This window comes from Ambystoma mexicanum, chromosome 9 (genome assembly GCF_040938575.1).
Source record: "Ambystoma mexicanum isolate Mex_15411 chromosome 9, UKY_AmexF1_1, whole genome shotgun sequence".
Lineage (NCBI taxonomy): Eukaryota > Metazoa > Chordata > Amphibia > Caudata > Ambystomatidae > Ambystoma > Ambystoma mexicanum.
This window is the reverse complement of record NC_090931.1, coordinates 489,917,571-489,936,685: the sequence shown is the minus strand read 5'-3', so window position 1 is coordinate 489,936,685 and position 19,115 is coordinate 489,917,571. Positions and strand designations below refer to the sequence as shown.

The 19,115-nt window shown below is 45.6% G+C and overlaps 1 protein-coding gene across 13 annotated transcripts in view; it reads left to right on the top strand.

Moving 5' to 3' along the window:
• The window catches only part of PITPNM3 (PITPNM family member 3), a 6,156,742-nt gene that overhangs the window by 2,251,879 nt on the left and 3,885,748 nt on the right, over positions 1–19,115 (top strand). For all 13 annotated transcript variants that reach the window (XM_069615040.1, XM_069615036.1, XM_069615037.1 and 10 more), the window contains one exon: positions 2,340–2,529. In XM_069615040.1, the coding sequence (XP_069471141.1) occupies positions 2,340–2,529 (190 nt within the window). The remainder of the gene's footprint in view (positions 1–2,339; positions 2,530–19,115) is intronic.

Below are 19,115 nucleotides of genomic sequence, written 5' to 3'. Positions count from 1 at the left end.
TGCTGTAACCTGTAACTGCCTTGCAAAACATGCGCCCAGATGCTCTGGGGCAAGGTGCGCACTACAAATAAAATAAATACAAATATAAAAAATTCATCCATTTTCTATTGAGATTCATTTGAATTTGGAAGATGGTTTAAAATGAGGGTCCCATTTTTTCGATTACATTGATTATGTAATTGTTTTATCGTTTTTATCAGTATTGTATTGTTATGTGAAAAGTTCACATGTTGAACTGTAACACAATTAAAAAAATGTATGGTGAGCTACCTGAATCAAGACAGTAGATCCAGCCTTCTTGTCCAGGTATTTCCTGCACTCAGTGAAGGCAAGGACTTATCCGAAGAGTTAGCAGTAAACAAAGAGGAAATGGAGGAGGGGGGAGATACACGTTTATTTTTCCGCTTAATTCCCCTTTCCTTAATAGATTTATTTCTTTAAGTGCAGAAGCATTTCTTCAGTGATCCTATCATGCCTCTTTCTCTTTTTGCGTCTCTCGGCTGACTGTGAGGAGGAGGATGTTTCTGGCTCTTAGTTTCGTTATTTCTATGAGCGTTTGCCAATTGTGCACAAAGTAACAGCAAGCATGAAATACACAAACCACTGCCCTTTCTTCCCTCATTAAATAGTTATCACCAAAGGGCTCACTTAGTGCCTCAGCCTGTATTCCCAAGTCAACTGACGCTGCATGTGTTCCCAGGGTTGGACTGGGCCATCAAATTGTCTCAGGCATCAATGAAAAAGTGTCCCACAATTGCAAATGACAATTCATTCCTTTTGTGACAGTCTGTTTGAATAGTAGGGGGAGAGGGTGATAAGATGTGATGCAAATTGTGCATGTTAAAGAATATTTATTCAACAACAAAGGTCAAAACTACTAGCCACATAGTGAAGTAACTCATCAAACTGGCCCACATTGGCCAAAACAGTGGCCCCCACCAGCATTTTGTTTTTGGTTCAGCCATCAGCCTATTGCCCTATAGGCTAGACCGACCCTGTGTGTGCCCCATCTCCTACTCCTTCTCCGGAACGGATCCTGCCACCTAGGGCACTTTAAGTGCCTTCATTGCTTTGCCCCACAGTGGCATGATCTGTTGTCTCTCCTCAACTAGCACTCTGCTGCTTGGTAGCACTGCAGGAAGGGTCAATTGTCTAAACGCTCCAGCATTACGCATGTTACTCAACCAGCTGTCCGTTGTTCAACAGGGACACTTCAAGTCTTGCCGAAGCGATATTGACCTCCGAGCCTAGCAGGTAGGCCATGGTCGTGCGCAGTTAGAATTTTGCTCCCCTTCCTCGCACAGGAAGGGAAGGAGATGAAGCGGCAGCCCACCGCCGGGTCCCTGCCCTAGGAAGGAACATTTTTTTTATCTGGTGCATGTTGGGGAATGGGGTCTGTTATGCCCTGAGGGAGGAGGCGGAACCCACAGGAGAGATCATGGAAAGTTAAGAAGGGTGCCTGAAAGAGAGAAAGCGCGGCAACCTAATTTTAGCATGGTGTGCATCATCATGAAAATGTCACGGCAGTCTGCAGTGCAACTGCACAATCTCACAGAGTAAGTTGTCTGATGTGCCACTCTGTCAGGGTGTAATGAAGGAACCCTCTGACATTTCACTGGTGGCCTGTGACCTTCCACCATGGTGGGTTTGAAAAATCGGGAGTCTCCTGCTTAAATAGGGAGGGTTGGCATGTATGAGTTTAGTCATTGTTTGCAAAGAAGCTGGTGTATGTAGATCCTGTGCCCTCATAAAGTTAGGGTTATGTGCATGTACACCCAAGTAGTGGCTGCGCAACTCCGGCTGTATAGGCTTCCTCTATCTGCATGAGTGTTTACCAGGCAAGTCATCTCACCACTCTTGGTTTGAAATCCATCATTACAACCTCCTCCTCTTAATGAGGTGTAATTTGAGGGTTCCTTTTACCCAGCTTGATCCAAACTTAGGCATCCTTGTGCAGGGAACATTCTGCACGTCCTTTACTGATTTGTGTGTAAATCCGTGACCTGTAATAAGACATCCTTCATTTGCATGGGGTATGGTATGGTGCATTGTGCATTGCACAAGGGGCACCACAGCATTTTCTATAATACCGAATTGCACATGTAACAATAGTTTGATTATTTCGGAAAACAGAGTGCTAATCAACTGATTGACATGTACGCAATATTTGAAAAAATGGCACAAGGTATGTAATTGTTTAGAGTTGCTTTTTACGTTAGTCACAATTATGTTTACCACTTACTACTCAACACTTCTCTCTACTCCCCGGCGCTGATTTTCTTTTGCCTCACTACACATGTATCTTTTATTTTGTCATATCAGATTTTTTCTTCTTGCAGTTTGAACCCCTACAGCTACGATGAGAGTTGCCTCAGCAGTAGTGAAGACCACATTCCACTTGCTGCCTTACCGTTGCTAGCCATCTCTTCCCCACAGTATCAAGATGCTGTTGCCATGGTGATTAGTAAAGCAAATCAAATGTACAATGAATTTCTCAGATCGGAGGATGGGGCAGGCTTCGATGGACAGGTATGTCACTTCAAAAGAGACTTCCCATTATAATATTATGCATTATGCATGAAATGGAACAAACTAATTCAAGTGTTGGGTTTATATAATATGTGAACAATTTAAGTTTCCTGAAAGAACTTCCAGCTACTAAAATGACAACCAAAATGAAATAAAAATATCTATATTCATGATTTCTCAATCTTCCATCATTATTTATCAGACACAGATCGTCTATCATTCTTGGTCTTTTCACATATGTGCTTCCATCCGTCCCCCATATTTTCTCCCATGTCTTTGCTTTAAGGGTAGCTACTATTTTTAGTAAAACGTCTTAGTGGGATTCCCCTCCCGCCCCCCTTACCATAGATGTAGCTGGATAAAGTTTTGCTAATTAAAATAGTGCTCTTTTGACATTAAATATGAATAGTGGTAACGCTATATTACGGTTTATTGTAAAGTTAGTCCCTGGTTGCATATTTCCTGGTTAGTATAGCATTGCACTGGTTATTGTTCAGGAAAATAATGAAGATATCTTTCCGCAACCCCAGTTCAATAAAACATGATATTTTACTTAATTACTAGTGCTATGATTAAAGATTGTCCAACTGCGACCGAATATCTGGGGTTTAGTGCATGGATTCACACCAAAAAACCCTTAAAAGTAGGTAACATTCTATATGTTATCACATAAATATGTAAGTAAAAATTGTAAAACGGCAGCATGTATCAATGTTACGTTCGGAGCATTGAGTTACAGAGGTGGGGCCTCCAGTGGTACTTTAAGATTTACTATTAAACCCAACATCGAAGAGAAATGGTATACACATCTGCTGAAAAGTGTATAGATGGCATGTGCTATTTAGAAAATGAAATGGGCAAAACCCTACTGCCTGTATACCTAAAACATGGTGTTATCCTAAAAACATAATGTTCTCAGAGTGAAAGGCTGCTCTATCCAGTGCTAGGAGGGACTCTCACAATTAATGCGACCATTTTAGTTATAATTATATGTATCCATTAAAACATCTATTTCAAACTTTAGGTACATCCTAACCACTTCTTAATTCAAAATATCTATTTGTTCCGAGTTCTAATGTTGCAGTATTTAGCAACTGCTGGTCCTGTTCATCTTTCAATTGAAGTGCCTTGGATTAGACATATCTTCTGCAGGGTTATAATAGCAAACTGCTTAGCTTTTACTGAGTAGTAGGTTCAATTGGCAGCTGTGATGTTACCATGTGGTTTGGATTATATGCAGTAAGTGGCACAGTTGACTTTTTCATGATTTCATTTGAAGTGTTTATTAGCAGTAGTCAGTTGAGGATGCTTTACCAAATGAATGTGAAAGTTGCTTTCAATATGGATAGAGAACTGTATGGTTACATCCTTCTCCTTGCACCAAGAGGATCTGTGACATTCTTCTCCCTGCGCCTGGCAGATGGTTTTATTCTTCGCATTGCACCTAAGGTATGGATTGATGTGTCTCACTGTGCTTGCAGTATGGTTTGATCCTCCTTTGTCAAGGACCTAGATCTGATGTACAAACCTGAAGTCTCAGGAACACCAAAGTCACCAATGGCAGAGAGGAAGAGAAATACCTCTGGATTCACGTACACAGGGACTTCCCTATTCCGGCCCAGCTAGGGTATAACACCTAGAGCACCACTTCAACAACCAAGCGACGTTGATAAGGTGTGCTAGGACAGGAGGCTACTGGTCAGGGATGGAAACTGCATACAAATTAAAAGTATAAGGCACTAGTTTACATGGACCAGTAGAACTTGCGACCAGTCTAGCCCTTTTTTCACAAAGGTTAGTAACTGCAGTAGTCTATCCAAAGTCAGGATTGGTTAAAAGAAACCCTGGCAGTATCGGGTAGTTCACAGATATCCTGGCTGCAGAAACGTGGGTCAAATAATAGTACACAGGAATTCTGAATTTCTGCAAAAATCCATAACAAATCCAATGTGTGTTAGAACGCACTGTGACCGTATCATTATAAACAACAGAATAAACAGAAGTCAAGTAAATCATAACAACCTATAAAAAAAGACATTTTTAAGGAATCCTAAACGAATCACCAGCTATAGCTCTGGGTCCATGGAGTTATGTGTTGTGTGACGTGGGGCTTCTGGAATTACTTTGCTAAATCAAAATTGCCCCAGGATGACCATGTGCCATTACATTTGTCTGCGAGGTCGTGCAATCTCGTAAATTTAAATCCACCATCTTGGATGGGGAAACTAATAAGACTTTTGGTTACCCAACTACCACCCACTTAGGATGAGATGTGAATGTCCCTGCTTTGCGGCTTCGTATTAGCACGTTTAGGACATCTTCCAGAGACGATTTCCCCAGCAATAAGTGGCTTGCTTTCCTGATGTCAGGTAGGGCTCTCCCCACATACTTCCTGAAAATGTATTGTGGTGTGAGCCTTTTTTCTGCAATCAAATCCTTCTCATTGCACTTTGTGTATGGTGTGACCCTTCTTTCAAATGGGTTACAATGCAATATTTCTCCCTATGACTGGGATAATCATGTGGTCATTCTAACTGCACCTGAAATATGGTGCAGTCCTTCTCTGTAGGCTTGGAGTACGGTGTGATCCTTCTCCCAACTGGAGCATGGTGCAATCCTTGTCCCTTTGCCTGGTGTATGGTGCAATCCTTCGCCCTGTGCATGGAGGATGGTGTGATCCTTCTCTTAGTGACAAGTATGGAGCGATTATTCTCCTTTTACTCCCTGTACTCGAGGTATGGTCTGATCCTTCTCCCAACAACTGGAGTATGGGATAATCCTTCTCGCTGTGCTTGAACTATGCTGTGATCCTTCTTCCACCAGGTGGAGTTTGGTGCAATCGTTCTCACTATGTATGGAGTAAGGTGCAATTCTTCTCACTGTGCTTGGGGTATGGTGTACTCCTCCCTATTTCTGGAGTGTGATGTGATCATTCTCCCTGTGCTTGGAAAATGGTGTGATCCTTCTACTGACTGGAGTATAGTGCAATCATCTCTGTGCCTGAAGTATGGTGCAATCCTCCCTGTGCTTGGAGTATGATGGAAACTTTCTCCCTGTGTCTTGAGTGTGCTGCAATCATTTTCCCTGTGCCTGGAGAATTGTGTTATCCTTCTCCCTGTCCTTGGCATACCATGTGATCCTCTCTTACTGGCTGGAGTATGGTACAGTCCTTCGTCATTGGACTGGAGTATAGTGTAATCACTCTCTGTGCTTGAAGTATGGTGTGTTCCTTCTCCCTGACACTGTTATGCTAAAATATTTGTTAAGGATATGTTCACCTCAATGAGGCATTTTAGCACTGGCACAAGAAGAGTTACCCTCTGTCTAGTGCGACACTACAATTGGCTGACAATTATATGTTTAAGTGCCTTACGAAATTTCATGTGATTCTCAGTATGTCATAACTCAGAGGATAGGCTTCCACATGGTTGAAGCCTGATAAGAAAAAGCTTGACCTTTGTGTACACTTGACCTTGCCAATACATTATAGCTTATTAACGCTGGCCAATGAGCAGAAGTAGACTTGTGTAGTATCTCTTTCTGGTGTAGAAAACTAGTATTGGTATGATAACCTATTTTTAAGTCAGAAATGATATTTATTTATTTATCTATTGTACATTTGTTAGTTACCTAAACAACAAAATGTTGTTTCCAGGCGCCACAAGGCCATTGGGGAGGGAGCAAAGCAGTATATAACAGTGGCAAACAAAAAATAACAAATAAGCTCCTACTAGGCCTTGAGGCGTTCGGACGTGAAAGTGCAAAGAAGATAAATGCAGGAATGGAAGGGGGCAGGGTAAGGCAAGTGCTAGTGGGAGCCCAGGAGGGCATTGCCAGGGGGTGGCATGGTGGGAGGCCACTGGCTAAATGCTAGGGTGGAGGAGTCCCAGGATGGGATACGCAGCCACCAGGAGTGTGCCCGTAAAGGCAGTGCTGAGGGGGAGAAGGTGCTGGTGACACCTGGGTGGAAGGCCTGGTAACATATGAGATTCCTGAGGGACCAGTCCGCCAGTCCCAATGGCAGTGGGAGGATTAGCAGGAAGGGAAAGAGGGGAAGAGGTAGAGAAAAGCAGAGTTTTGAGAGGTTTTTGGAATTTAAGGAGATCCGGCGAGCGTTTGAGAGGGGTAGGGAAGCTGTTCCAAAGAGAGGCACCAGTCGAAGAGTGAGACCTGCCCACATTCTCTGCTTGGAGAAGCGTTTGGCAAGCAGAGAGTTGGAGTTAGAAGAGTGGGGACTCTATCAGGGATACGTTTGGGAGAGAAAGCTGGAGATAGCATGGTCCCAGACACCAGAAAGCCTCATGGATGATGCCAAGCGTCTTGAATTTGATCCTTGTAGAGGGAGAGATTTTAGGGCTGGAGAGATATGATCCCTGGGCTTGAGGCCAAGGATAAATCTTGCAGTCCTACTCTGGATTAGCTAGAGGGGGCATAGGGAGGAAAGCCTAGAGAGGACGGAATCGTCCAAAATGACCGATTTTAAATGAGTGAATGCGTGATTTTCAAAAGTTCTGAACGGCTGAAAAGTTTGACCAGATCACGCATTCGGTGCTGGGGGCTGCGCGGGTGTACCCCGCACCCTTGCTTGGTATATTGTGAGCAGGGGTTGCAGGGGTGTCCCCTGCAGCCATCCCCCCAAAGAAAGGAAAGAACCCTGCAGCCCCTGTTCCAGATCACAGAAGTGAAAGGGAACAGGTATCGCAGGGACACTGTTTTATCGGCTGCAAGGTAAGTAGGGGATCGGGGTGTAGGTGGGGGTGTGGTGGGGGTGTGGTGGGGATGTGAGTGTGGTGGGGATGTGGGTGGGGGCTCGGGGACCAAGTTGGAAATGTTCAGGGGAGAAAAGAACGAACATTTGGATTTGGACTCGAACATTTGGATCTCAGACTTTCAACCCCTATCTGAGAGGACCAGAGCTCTGGAGATATTAAGCTTCTGGGGAAAGGTGAGGAAAAGGAGGATGCCTCTAAGGATGTAAAGCTGGAAGTGGGCCTTATTGGCAAAGTCCAAGATGTGATGGGTGACAGTGAGGGAGGAGTCTTTGACTCCAAGGCTTTTGGCTGGGGGTAGAGGGCACAAAGAGGGCGACCAGAGAGTAGGAGGGAAGCAAGGTGGAGGTGTCCCAATAAGAAAGATCTACGTCTTACTGGCATTGAGATAGAGATCATTAGATTCACACCATGCCTGGATAGCGGTCATACAATCAGGGATGAGAGAGGAAGAGGAGAAGGACATAGTAGAGGAAAGTTTGAAGGAAAGCTGTGTATTATCAGCATAACACTGGAAATGAGGGGAGAAGGAGGAGATGAGGTGAGCCAGAGTGGCGAGATAAATATTGAAGAGCCATGGCAATAGGATAGCGCCATGAGGGACATCGCAGGTGGGGAGTGAGGTGGTGCAGGAGAAAGGTCCCAGTTGCAACTCGGAAGGGTGGTTAGTGAGGAAGGAGGTCAGCCAATCCAGTACCCTGGACGTGATACCCAGGGTATAACAGAGCTGTTTTAAAAGGATAGAATGGTTGACTGTGTCATGTCACAGGGGCAACCTGCAAGTTCAGCATGAAGGATCAGTTGGGAGAGGACCAACTTCTCCAAGTGTCTGCACAGGAAGTGGGTGGTTGAGATAGGGCCGTAGTTAACAGGGCAGGAGGGGTCACCAGACAGCTTTTTTAGGGGTGGGTGAACAAGGGAGTGCTTGAGGGTTAGTGGGAAGGAACCAGTGGCTAAGGAATGATTACAGAAATCGGCAAGAGCCGGGGTGAGAGAGGAGATATTGTCCTTAAAGGTTCTGGAAATGCAGTGGAGCACCTGTTTGGATGAGACCTTCATAGAGTGGACAACCTTAGATACCTCATCAACAGCTGTGGGCAAGTTAGAGGATAGAGTGGGGTCTGGGGGAGGTGCCAATGAAGGTGCGGACAGGTGGTAGAATGGAGATGGGGGAAAGAGTGAGGACAGGATGTCCTGTTTTTTTTATTTTTTTATTTCAGCCTTATTATATTTTGAAGAAAAGCACAGCTTACATCTAGTACATTAGGATCCGTTTAACAAGGATCAGCAACAGTACAACCAAAACCCCATCGTCCTGTGTCATTCAACCTACCCCACCTCCCCCCACTTCTAATACCCTCCATCCCTTATCAACACAACAGATGGATGGCTCGCTCATTTTCACCCTCCTTATCCACCTTTCTTTAGGGATCATGGGTCTCATGGACAATTGTCATTTACAGTTGTGTATAGTACCATGATTGAATTGCTCAGGGTGTCGTACTCCCCTTCACAAAAAGACGCACAAGTACTCTTCATCCCTGTTGAATGTACTTACCACATAAATCTGACAATTCTATCTCAACAGAGCCAGAGTCACTGTGTATTGCCACCGTTAAGTGTTCCATAAGATATAAGTTTTGGGTGGGACATGGCTAGACAGCACACCATGAAGACGTGTCTGCCATGAGCTCTGTGTTGGAGCGCCCAATCTGATGAAACTATCCTGAGAAATGAATCTGGTTCTTCCCTATACTGACTCCAGTGGTGCTCCCGAGTAAGGGGCCGGACCAGGGGATGCCACCGCGACTTGGGAGGCCAGAGACAAGCTGCTTTTGCCTCCGATGCCTGAGCAGCCTCGAAAGAAAGATGCCAGATTGCACGTCCGGGACGGGGGCGTAGTGACTCCTCAATGCGGAAACACTGAGGGCTGACAGGATAGTGCTCCCCTGTGTGGTCCGCCTGCCAAGCCGCCTGCGGGTCTGAGAGGAGCAGAGAAGTCGTCCTGTGCTTCCAATCCTTACTGCTGCTGAGGCCTGGAGCTCGGGGAACAGAGAGACATCGTGGCACCTAAGCATGAAGGTGAGGGCGGGCGGAGGCATCCTGGCATACAGGCGGGCCCCGACAGCTGCGATACCCCAGATGGCCCTTCTCGCTCCCACCTACCCACTGTCACAGCGCTTGCGGGCCACCAATGGAAGTAGCTGGCACTTATGAGCAGCCGGGAGACCCTGAAGCTGATGCAGCCCCGGGCCCAGTGAGGTAAGTGACCGGGGTGGGGAGAGGGAGAATGGCTTGGGGGAGCAGTGTCTCCCCACCTGTACTTCCAACAGCGACGGCCACTTTGTAACACCACCCAATCGCGCTCCTTGTCGCCAAATGCTACAGATGGTTCCAAGAATTGGGTGTACCCTTATCCTACATGGTAACTTCAACCTAGGGACCCACAACCATTCCCCTACCATCGCCGGCTGTAAATGGTAATTATCCAGACACACCCATTGCAAGTCGTCCTGTCGTCTGAGATGCAGAATCATAATCCTAAACTGAGTGGCCTTATAGTACAGGTGTATATCTGGGAGTACCCCCCTGCCTCCTGTCCTTGGAAGGACTCAGGGCCTCACTAGAAACCCTGGGTATCTTCCCCTGCAAGAGAAACTGCAGGAGAGGTTTTTTTATGCAAAATGGGAGGCTAAGGCAGTGCAAAGAGCCTGGGATGGAAGGAGAGCGGTGGAGGCTGCAAGGCTGCAGTTGGATTGGTAAGTTCCTTGTAGATTTTGAAGCGTTCAGCTGTTGTTGGCTCCAGAGATGTGGGCTTGGATGAGGGCCCTCTTCTTGGAGCAGATAGAAAAACGATATTGCTCTTGGAGCAAGCGGCAGGCCAGTTTGTGAGAGGATGAGCCTGATGTCTGCCACTTCCATTCAGCAGCTCTGCACTTACGTTTCAGAGAAGCTAGGTCATAATTATACCACCTGTTACACTTTGAGGCTGGCTTCAGGCAGATCCTCATTTCAGGGGCAAGGATATCAAGGTGGTTAGAGATGGAGAGGTGAAGGTTAGCAAGGACACAGTCAGAGGGAGAGACAGAAGTAGGAGTGGGAGGGAGGATGAAGGTGGAGGCAAAAGCAGCGACTGATACTCACTTCATCGGTCAAATGACGGTGAAGGAGGTTTGCAGTGCTGGAGGCGGCTCAGATAGAGAGCCGAGGGGCCCAAGTGTGAGGAGAAGAGGGAATGGTTTGAACAGGAGATTTTGGTGGTGACCAAGTTAGAGATAGGGATGTCTCCAGAGATGAAGGCATCCAGAGTATGACTGACTGAAAGGGCCAGGCCAGAAGGAAAAATAGGAGAGTCGAGGTGGATGTTGAAGTCCCCAAGGAGGAGGAGTTTGGAAGTAAAGGTCAAGTGTGAGGAGGTGAGGTCGGCCCATTCAGAGAGAAAAAGAGGGATAGGGCCACAGGGCCATAGATGGTAGTGAGGGTGAGTGAGAAAGCAGGAGAGAGCCCAATCCTGCGGATGAGACATTGAAAAGAGGTGTATGATTGAGTAGGTATGATAGAAGCAGAGACCAACTCAGGGAAGATCAGAGCCACTCCACCTTGCAGCCATCAGGAAGGCGAGTGACAAGAGCAATAATAGAGCTGACATTGACCCACGTCTCTGTAAGGGCGAGGACATTGAGGTCAAAGTCTCAAAGAAGGAGACAGATGTCAGACGAGTGTTTGACAGCAGAACAAGCATTCAGAGTGGCTAAGTGAAGCTGGTTACCACCTTTGAACGTTTTTCCTGGGAGGGGTACAGGGGGGTGGTACACCCGTCTAAGGTGGTAGGGAGGTTAGAAAGGCAGAGGGGGGGAGTAGCAGGGAGAGAGGGGAAGTTAAAGAGAGAGGGCATGTGCTGGTTGAGAAGGAGAAGAGTAGCTTGAGAGCCTTGGGCCATGACAGTGCCATTGTGATAGACATTAATGATGCACCTAGATGATGAGAAGTATGCCAAGAGTTTTTCCCAACGGGTGCCACCATAAATGGGTGAAGAGGAGAAAGCGGAGAGAGTAGAGACCATGTGGGGAGTCTATAGGTCAGGGGAGGGGACAGAGAAGAGGATGTCGGCGATAGTCTGCCTGGAAGTAGCATTGATATAGGTATCAGCAATATGTAGGACAGGTGTAGAGGCCAGAAGAGCTTTTTTAATGATTTTTTCTTGCATATTTTGAGAGAGGGATAGGATAGGTGATAGAGAAGCAGTTAGAGTAGATAGGTGAGTACCACGTAAGTAGCAGGGGGAGAGAGAATTATATTCTTATTTTGATAAGGAGGCATTGTAATTGCCCCATAGCTGGGGTAATTTGTACTCTAATACTTTCAACATTATTCAGGCTCCTGAATTCTGATTTCTGTACAGGAAATCCACTGAATATTGTGCCGTGTGTTACATCTTACAAGCTGATAGTAGTTAGTATATATTAGAGTAATGTTAATACACATATATTTGGATGTGCTTAATTGGTGTTTATTACATTAATGTTATTGTATAGATATATAGATATATTGCAACTTAGTGCAATGTACAGAGGTTATTCTTAGACATTTGAGAGGGTGAGAAGATGGAAAGTCCGGGAAAAGGGGCTCTAGAGGGAAGAAGGAGAGAGAACACGGTTGGACTGAGGTAAAGATGGCTTCACCTGCTGGGACTGTCGAGCATAATCTTTAAATAAAGAGATGTATAACCTTTGATCAGTTTGTACTAGAATACTGGTGATAAGCTTGTGAAAAGACAGCTCCAGCATGGCGTGAAGCTCTCTGAAAGCTGAGCCACCACAGAGCATACAGCAGAATGTGGACTGTGGGATCAGTGGTGAGGATGCAGTGAAGATCTCCAGATTACCGAGATTGAGTGTGATTCGCGCATGGCAGCAGTGATTGAAAAACTAAAGAGAAGCACCAGAAAGTGTCATGGCCACAGGCCCCAGAACACAAAGATCACACCATCTAGTGATGGGGGTAATGGGTTACTTGACTCACTTATGTCCCTTTGGGACCCATAAACACAGGGGCCCTGGCTGGACTCAGTCCTGGCGCCTTTGGCGCCAGGCTCATATAAAGATGTGAGCAGGAACACTTTATTTCAGTGCAGGAGTGCTTTTACTTTATTTCTGTGCAGGAGTGCTTTTATTTTACAAGAACTTTCCAGGAGCTGAAAGCCTTTATTCCAGAGAACATCCTCATGTGCAGACTCATCGGGTGTGGTTCCCTCGGCCTGGTCTTCATGTGCTGACTCATCGGGTGTGGCAAGGTGTGGCAGGCAGGCTGAACCTGGTGGGTGTGGCTTCAGAAGCTCAGCTATACAAGCTGCTCCGTCCTTAAGGCCGGTGCTTTGTGTTACTGTGCACTCGCATGCAACAGCGAGACTTACCAGACTCCATGAGCCACTTACAAGATCCCTCCCTGCCACAAACATAAGAACCAATAGTCAAAAAGTATCCACTACCAACTGCAAAATCTTAATACCACAAACCTCTCTTACCAAAACTAAACAAACGAAACCATCGACAATGCCTCCCCCTCTCAAAGGTGGATTAATAAACACCAGATCCTTGAATGCGCATGCGACTGACATCTGTGAAGTTATTTTGTCCAATAAACTGGACTTCCTCGCCGCCACAGAGTCTTGGCTGCATGATGTAGCTGGCCCTATATTGTCCCTAGCAATCCCAGATGGTTACACCATTCTGAGACAAGATAGGAGCAATATGTGAGGTGGCGGCATTGCCATCATAACTAAAATCAGCCTAGGTATGAGAACTATTCCAATTCCAATCTCAAACTCTTGTGAAGTACTAGCAATCAAACTCCCTCTTCACAACTCTCAGACATTGGGGGTCATTACGAGTTTGGAGGTAACCATGGGGCTATTAGCACCATGGCTGCCTCCAAACCCATACCGACTCCGCCCTGGTGAATGGAGGTATTACCGCCCCATTCCAAGGTTGGTGGGGGCGGTAATTCCCCATTCACCAGGGCCCTTCACCATTCCCATTCACCAGGGCCCTCAATGGGAATGGGGAAGGCGGTAATAACGGTACCGCAAATTGGGGTACCGTTATTACCTCCAAAGTCCCTTTGCGGGTCCCGTCCTTAACACCTGGTAAAACCAGGCGTTAAGGGAGGACCCGCAAAGGGACCTCGTAATAGGGCGGTAAGGGATTACCGGTACCGGTGCCCTCACCGGTACCGGTAATCCATTACCGCCCGGGTCGTAATGACCCCCATTATCTATCTATCTATCTCATTTGCAGACCTGTGGGATCTTTCGAAGAAGATATTAGCAGCCTTCTATCAAACAATCTTAGAATTTCTACACAGCTGCTCATTTTAGGATATTTTAATCTAGGCTATAATGACCCATCAGACAATTATGCCAGTACCGTGGCCAACACCCTTACGGATTTAGGTATAATCCAAAATATTCTAGAAGCTACTCACAGAAAAGGTAGAACCCTCGACTGGCTAGCAGAGTACAACTGCACAGCCACCATATCCTCCTTCTCCCCACAATTGTGGACAGATCATTACCTTGTTATCTTTGAACTATCCACCATCAGACCACTCCCGTCAGTCTCCATTATTGCCCCACCATGTCTAACCAGGAATAAAAAAGAGTATCACTAAGGATAAAGTAATTCTTGCTATCCTACCCACTCTAAATCAACTTGAGGAATACCTAGAGCCGGAGCTGCTTGTGGAAGAAGGTAACAGAATCATGTTAACCATGCTTGACAGCATTGCCCCGTTAAAACTCAGACCAAGTAAACCTAAATCCCACCTCAATAAATGTTTCACTCCAGAACTCAAGGACCTACGACAGCTCAAGAGGAGCTGTGAATCCACCTGGAGGCTTACCCCATCAATAGACCACAAAAATAAACTTACAGAAATATCCTTAATTTATAAAAAAGGAAATCATCCTGTCCAAATGCAACTCCTACCATAAGCGTATCTCTATGCCCAACTCGAGTATGAGGGAACTGTTCTCTATCCTCAAAGAATTAAAGTCGCCCACTCCCATTCCAGATTCATGCACAAAAGACAAGACATGGTGTACAAACATACAACATGCACTAGCCAACAAAATAGCCATGCTCCAAAAGAAAATAGTCGGCATGAAAGCCTCACTTAATCAACCAAACATCCCAAATTAACACTCATCCACCTCCCAAAGACCAAAACCCAGCTACTAAATTCAGATTTGCTAGAACATCCATCTTGGAGGTTGAAAAAGTCATCTTATCTCTTAAACCATCTAACTGCCAAGGTGACATGTGCCCCGCACAACTCATAAAAGATGCTGCCAGAGAACGTCCCCCTTCATCTCCAAACTGGTCAATGCCTCATTCGCCTCTGGCACTGTGCCGACCAACCTGAAACAATCCTGGGTACTACCATTATTGAAAAAACAAACCCTCGACCCCCTCGTCCCTACCAATTACCGACCTATAACAACAGTCCAATTCCTGTTAAAAATCATTGCTAAGATTGCATATACCCAAATCCAAAAATTCTTGGAACAACACAAGCTCCTGGGAGTACGGCAATCGGGATTCCGCCCCCAACATGGCACCGAGATCGCCCTCATTGACTTGAAGGCCCAAATAGATGAGCTTCGTGACAAAGGTCAAACAGCCCTCCTCCTACTATTAAATCTTTCGGCCACATTCGACCTCGTTGATCACAAGGTCCTCTGCAGCCATCTCAATTCCGCTGCACACTTCTCCACAGAAGCCATTACATGGGTCGAATCCTTACTTAGTGACAGGAGTATGAGGATAATTTTTTCCCTCTCAGATGCGGCTGACCCAATCCCCATCCTGTGCGGTGTTCCTCAGGGATCCTGCGTATCCCCCACCTTATACAACATATTTACCAAGCCCCTTTTTGATGATCTGGACCTTCTTGGTATCACCTATACTAATTATTCCGATGATACCAGGATTCTCCTTCCACTTACAGGGGATTACAACAAGGATTTGGCCTTGGTAAATAGGGTGTATCTCATCATCCAGGCATGGATGGCAACTCACGGTCTATGCCTGAATGATGATAAAACTGAACTAATCGTCCTGGGCACACATTCCAACCTGTGAAAACTAGGCCCAGACTACTCGTCTTTTAAGATTGATGGGAACATTATCAAAGTGGCCAAGGAGGTCAAGACCCTTAGCTTCTATCTGGACGCCACCCTCTCCTTCAGCAAACAGGTGAACTCACTAGCATCAGCCACCACTTATACATGTAAGCTTATCAGAGCTGGCAAACATTTTATCTCAGATGACAATTGCATTATTTTAGCCAGAGCCCATATTCTATCTAGACTCGATTACTGCAATGCCTTATACATTGGCGCTAACAAGTCTATCCCAAGCAGAATCCAAATTCTCCAAAACAATGCCTTGAGAGCAGCTCTAGGTATATCCAAAAGATCACATATATCAAAGATAAGGCACAAGAACAACTGGCTGTCAACCCAAGACAAAATACTCCAAAATGTTGCCTTCTTTACGCATAAAGCTTTGAATAACGCTGCACCTCGTTACTTGACGGACAGATTTATAGTAAAAAACTCTTCCAGACCGTCAAGAACCTCTCCTATCAATAGCCTTATAATTCCCAGATACAAATTGACGACGGCCGGGGATACCAGCTTCTCCCTACGGGCGGCCCAAGTATGGAACGCTTTACCCCATCCTTTATGTATCGAGCAATCCTACCAGAAATTTAGAGCCAGCTACATCAGCCAGTTGAATTTTTGCTCAGTTCCTCAAACCACCTGGACATATTCATTCCACCTGTGTATTCCTTCCTTATCCTCATCCTTGTCTATCTGTGTGTACCACTCCATGTACATTATTATTTTTATTTCTTTCTCCATATCATCATTACTACCTGTACATTATATTCTACGGTCATTGTATATGTATTCTACCTATAGATGTGGATTAATGTTTGTAGTATCACCTGTATTTTATCTTCTGTAACCATGTAACCTAAGCGTTGCATATTGAATACTGCTGCGCCCTTATACCGTCGGGTCTGGTGCGCATTATAAATGAATAAAGCAAACAAACAAAACAAAACGTGATGCTCACCGCCGCTTGAACCAGTTTACTTACCTTTGAAACCAGGAGTTCTCCTGCATACTCACCTCCAAGAAACCGTTGCTTCATCGCTTCATCTGCAGACTCATCTCCTGACATCCAGTGATCTTGATCCTGACGCCGCAGCACTGCACTCCGCATCCACTAACTCGACCCTGTGAAGAAGAAGAAAGACAAGGTTAGAACATCCGTCCTAGGGTCGCACCACATTTCAACCCCGCGCGCCCTCTAGTTAACAATTTACCAGCTACTGTACCACTGCAGCGTCGTTCCTCATTTCCTCCGGCTGCCGCCTCGAGCTCCACTGCTTCTGACAGGCCGGCAACATCACCTGCAAGGGAAGAAAGCAAAAGAGCAAATATCAAAAGTGGAACGGACAGCAATGCAAGACAACAAACTTTACAATGCAACAAAAACGGACGAGAAAAGACAAAGGCAAACAGGAACACTTACCTGAAGTATAGTGGCTTAGTCGCAGCAGGACTGGACTACCACGTGCAAGGGACGAGTGAAGGAATGCTGCACCTCGTTACTTGACGGACAGATTTGTAGTAAAAAGACTCTTCCAGACCGTCAAGAACTTCTCATATCAATAGCTTTATAATTCCCAGATACAAATTGACAACGGCCGGGGGGTGCCAGCTTCCCCGTACGGGCGGCCCAAGTATGGAACGCTGTACCCCATCCTTTATGTATCGAGCAATCCTACCAGAAATTTAGAGCCAGCTACATCAACCAGTTGAATTCTTCTAATAACTAGACATTACTGCTCAGTTCCTCAAACCACCTGGACATATTCATTCCACCTGTATATATTCCTCCCATATCCTCATCCTTGTCTATCTGTGTGTAACTCTCCATGTACATTATTATTTGTATTTCATTCTCCATATCATCATTACTACCTGTACATTATATTCTACGGTCATTGTATATGTATTCTACCTGTAGATGTTTATTATTTTTTGTAGTATCGCCTGTATTTTATCTTCTGTAACCATGTAACCTAAGCTTTGCATATTGAATACTGCTGCGCCCTTATACCCTCGGGTCTGGTGCGCATTATAAATGAATAAAACAAACAAATAAACAAAACAAAATGTGACACTCACTGCCGCTTGGACCAGTTTGCTTACCTTTGAAACCAGGCATTCTCCTGCATACTCACCTCCAGGAAACTGGTGTTTCATCGCTTCATCTGCAGACTCATCTCCTGACATCCAGTGGTCTTGATCCCGACGCCGCGGCACTGCACTCCGCATCCACAAACTCGACCCTGTGAAGAAGAAGAAAGACAAGGTTAGAACATCCGTCCTAGGGCCGCGCCGCATTTCAACCCCGCGCGCCCCCTAGTTAACAATTTACCAGCTACTGTACCGCTGCAGCGTCGTTCCTCATTCCCTCCAGCTTCCGCCTCGAGCTCCACTGCTTCTGCCAGGCCGGCAGCATCACCTGCAAGGGAAGAAAGCAAAAGAGCAAACATCAAAAGTGGAACGGACAGCAATGCAAGACAACAAACTTTATAATACAACAAAAACAGACGAGGAAAGGCACAGGCAAACAGGAACACTTACCTGAAGTATAGTGGCTTAGTCGCAGCAGGACTGGACTACCACGTGCAAGGGACGAGTGAAGGAACGCTGCACCTCGTTACTTGACGGACAGATTTGTAGTAAAAAAACTCTTCCAGACCGTCAAGAACTTCTCATATCAATAGCTTTACAATTCCCAGATACAAATTGACAACGGCCGGGGGGTGCCAGCTTACCCGTACGGGCGCCCAAGTATGGAACGCTGTACCCCATCCTTTATGTATCGAGCAATCCTACCAGAAATTTAGAGCCAGCTACATCAACCAGTTGAATTCTTCTAATAACTAGACATTACTGCTCAGTTCCTCAAACCACCTGGACATATTCATTCCACCTGTATATATTCCTCCCATATCCTCATCCTTGTCTATCTGTGTGTACCTCTCCATGTACATTATTATTTGTATTTCTTTCTCCATATCATCATTACTACCTGTACATTATATTCTACGGTCATTGTATATGTATTCTACCTGTAGATGTGTATTATTTTTTGTAGTATCGCCTGTATTTTATCTTCTGTAACCATGTAACCTAAGCTTTGCATATTGAATACTGCTGCACCTTTATACCCTCGGGTCTGGTGCGCATTATAAATGAATAAAACAAACAAATAAACAAAACAAAATGTGACGCTCACTGCCGCTTGGACCAGTTTGCTTACCTTTGAAACCAGGCATTCTCCTGCATACTCACCTCCATGAAACTGGTGTTTCATCGTTTCATCTGCAGACTCATCTCCTGACATCCAGTGGTCTTGATCCCAACGCCGCGGCACTGCACTCTGCATCCACAAACTCGACTCTGTGAAGAAGAAGAAAGACAAGGTAAGAACATCCATCCTAGGGCCACGCCGCATTTCAACCCCGCGCTCCTCCTAGTTAACAATTTACCAGCTACTGTACCTCTGCAGCGTCGTTCCTCATTCCCTCCAGCTGCCACCTCGAGCTCCACTGCTTCTGCCAGGCCGGCAACATCACCTGCAAGGGAAGAAAGCAAAAGAGCAAACATCAAAAGTGGAACGGACAGCAATACAAGACAACAAACTTTACAATACAACAAAAACAGACGAG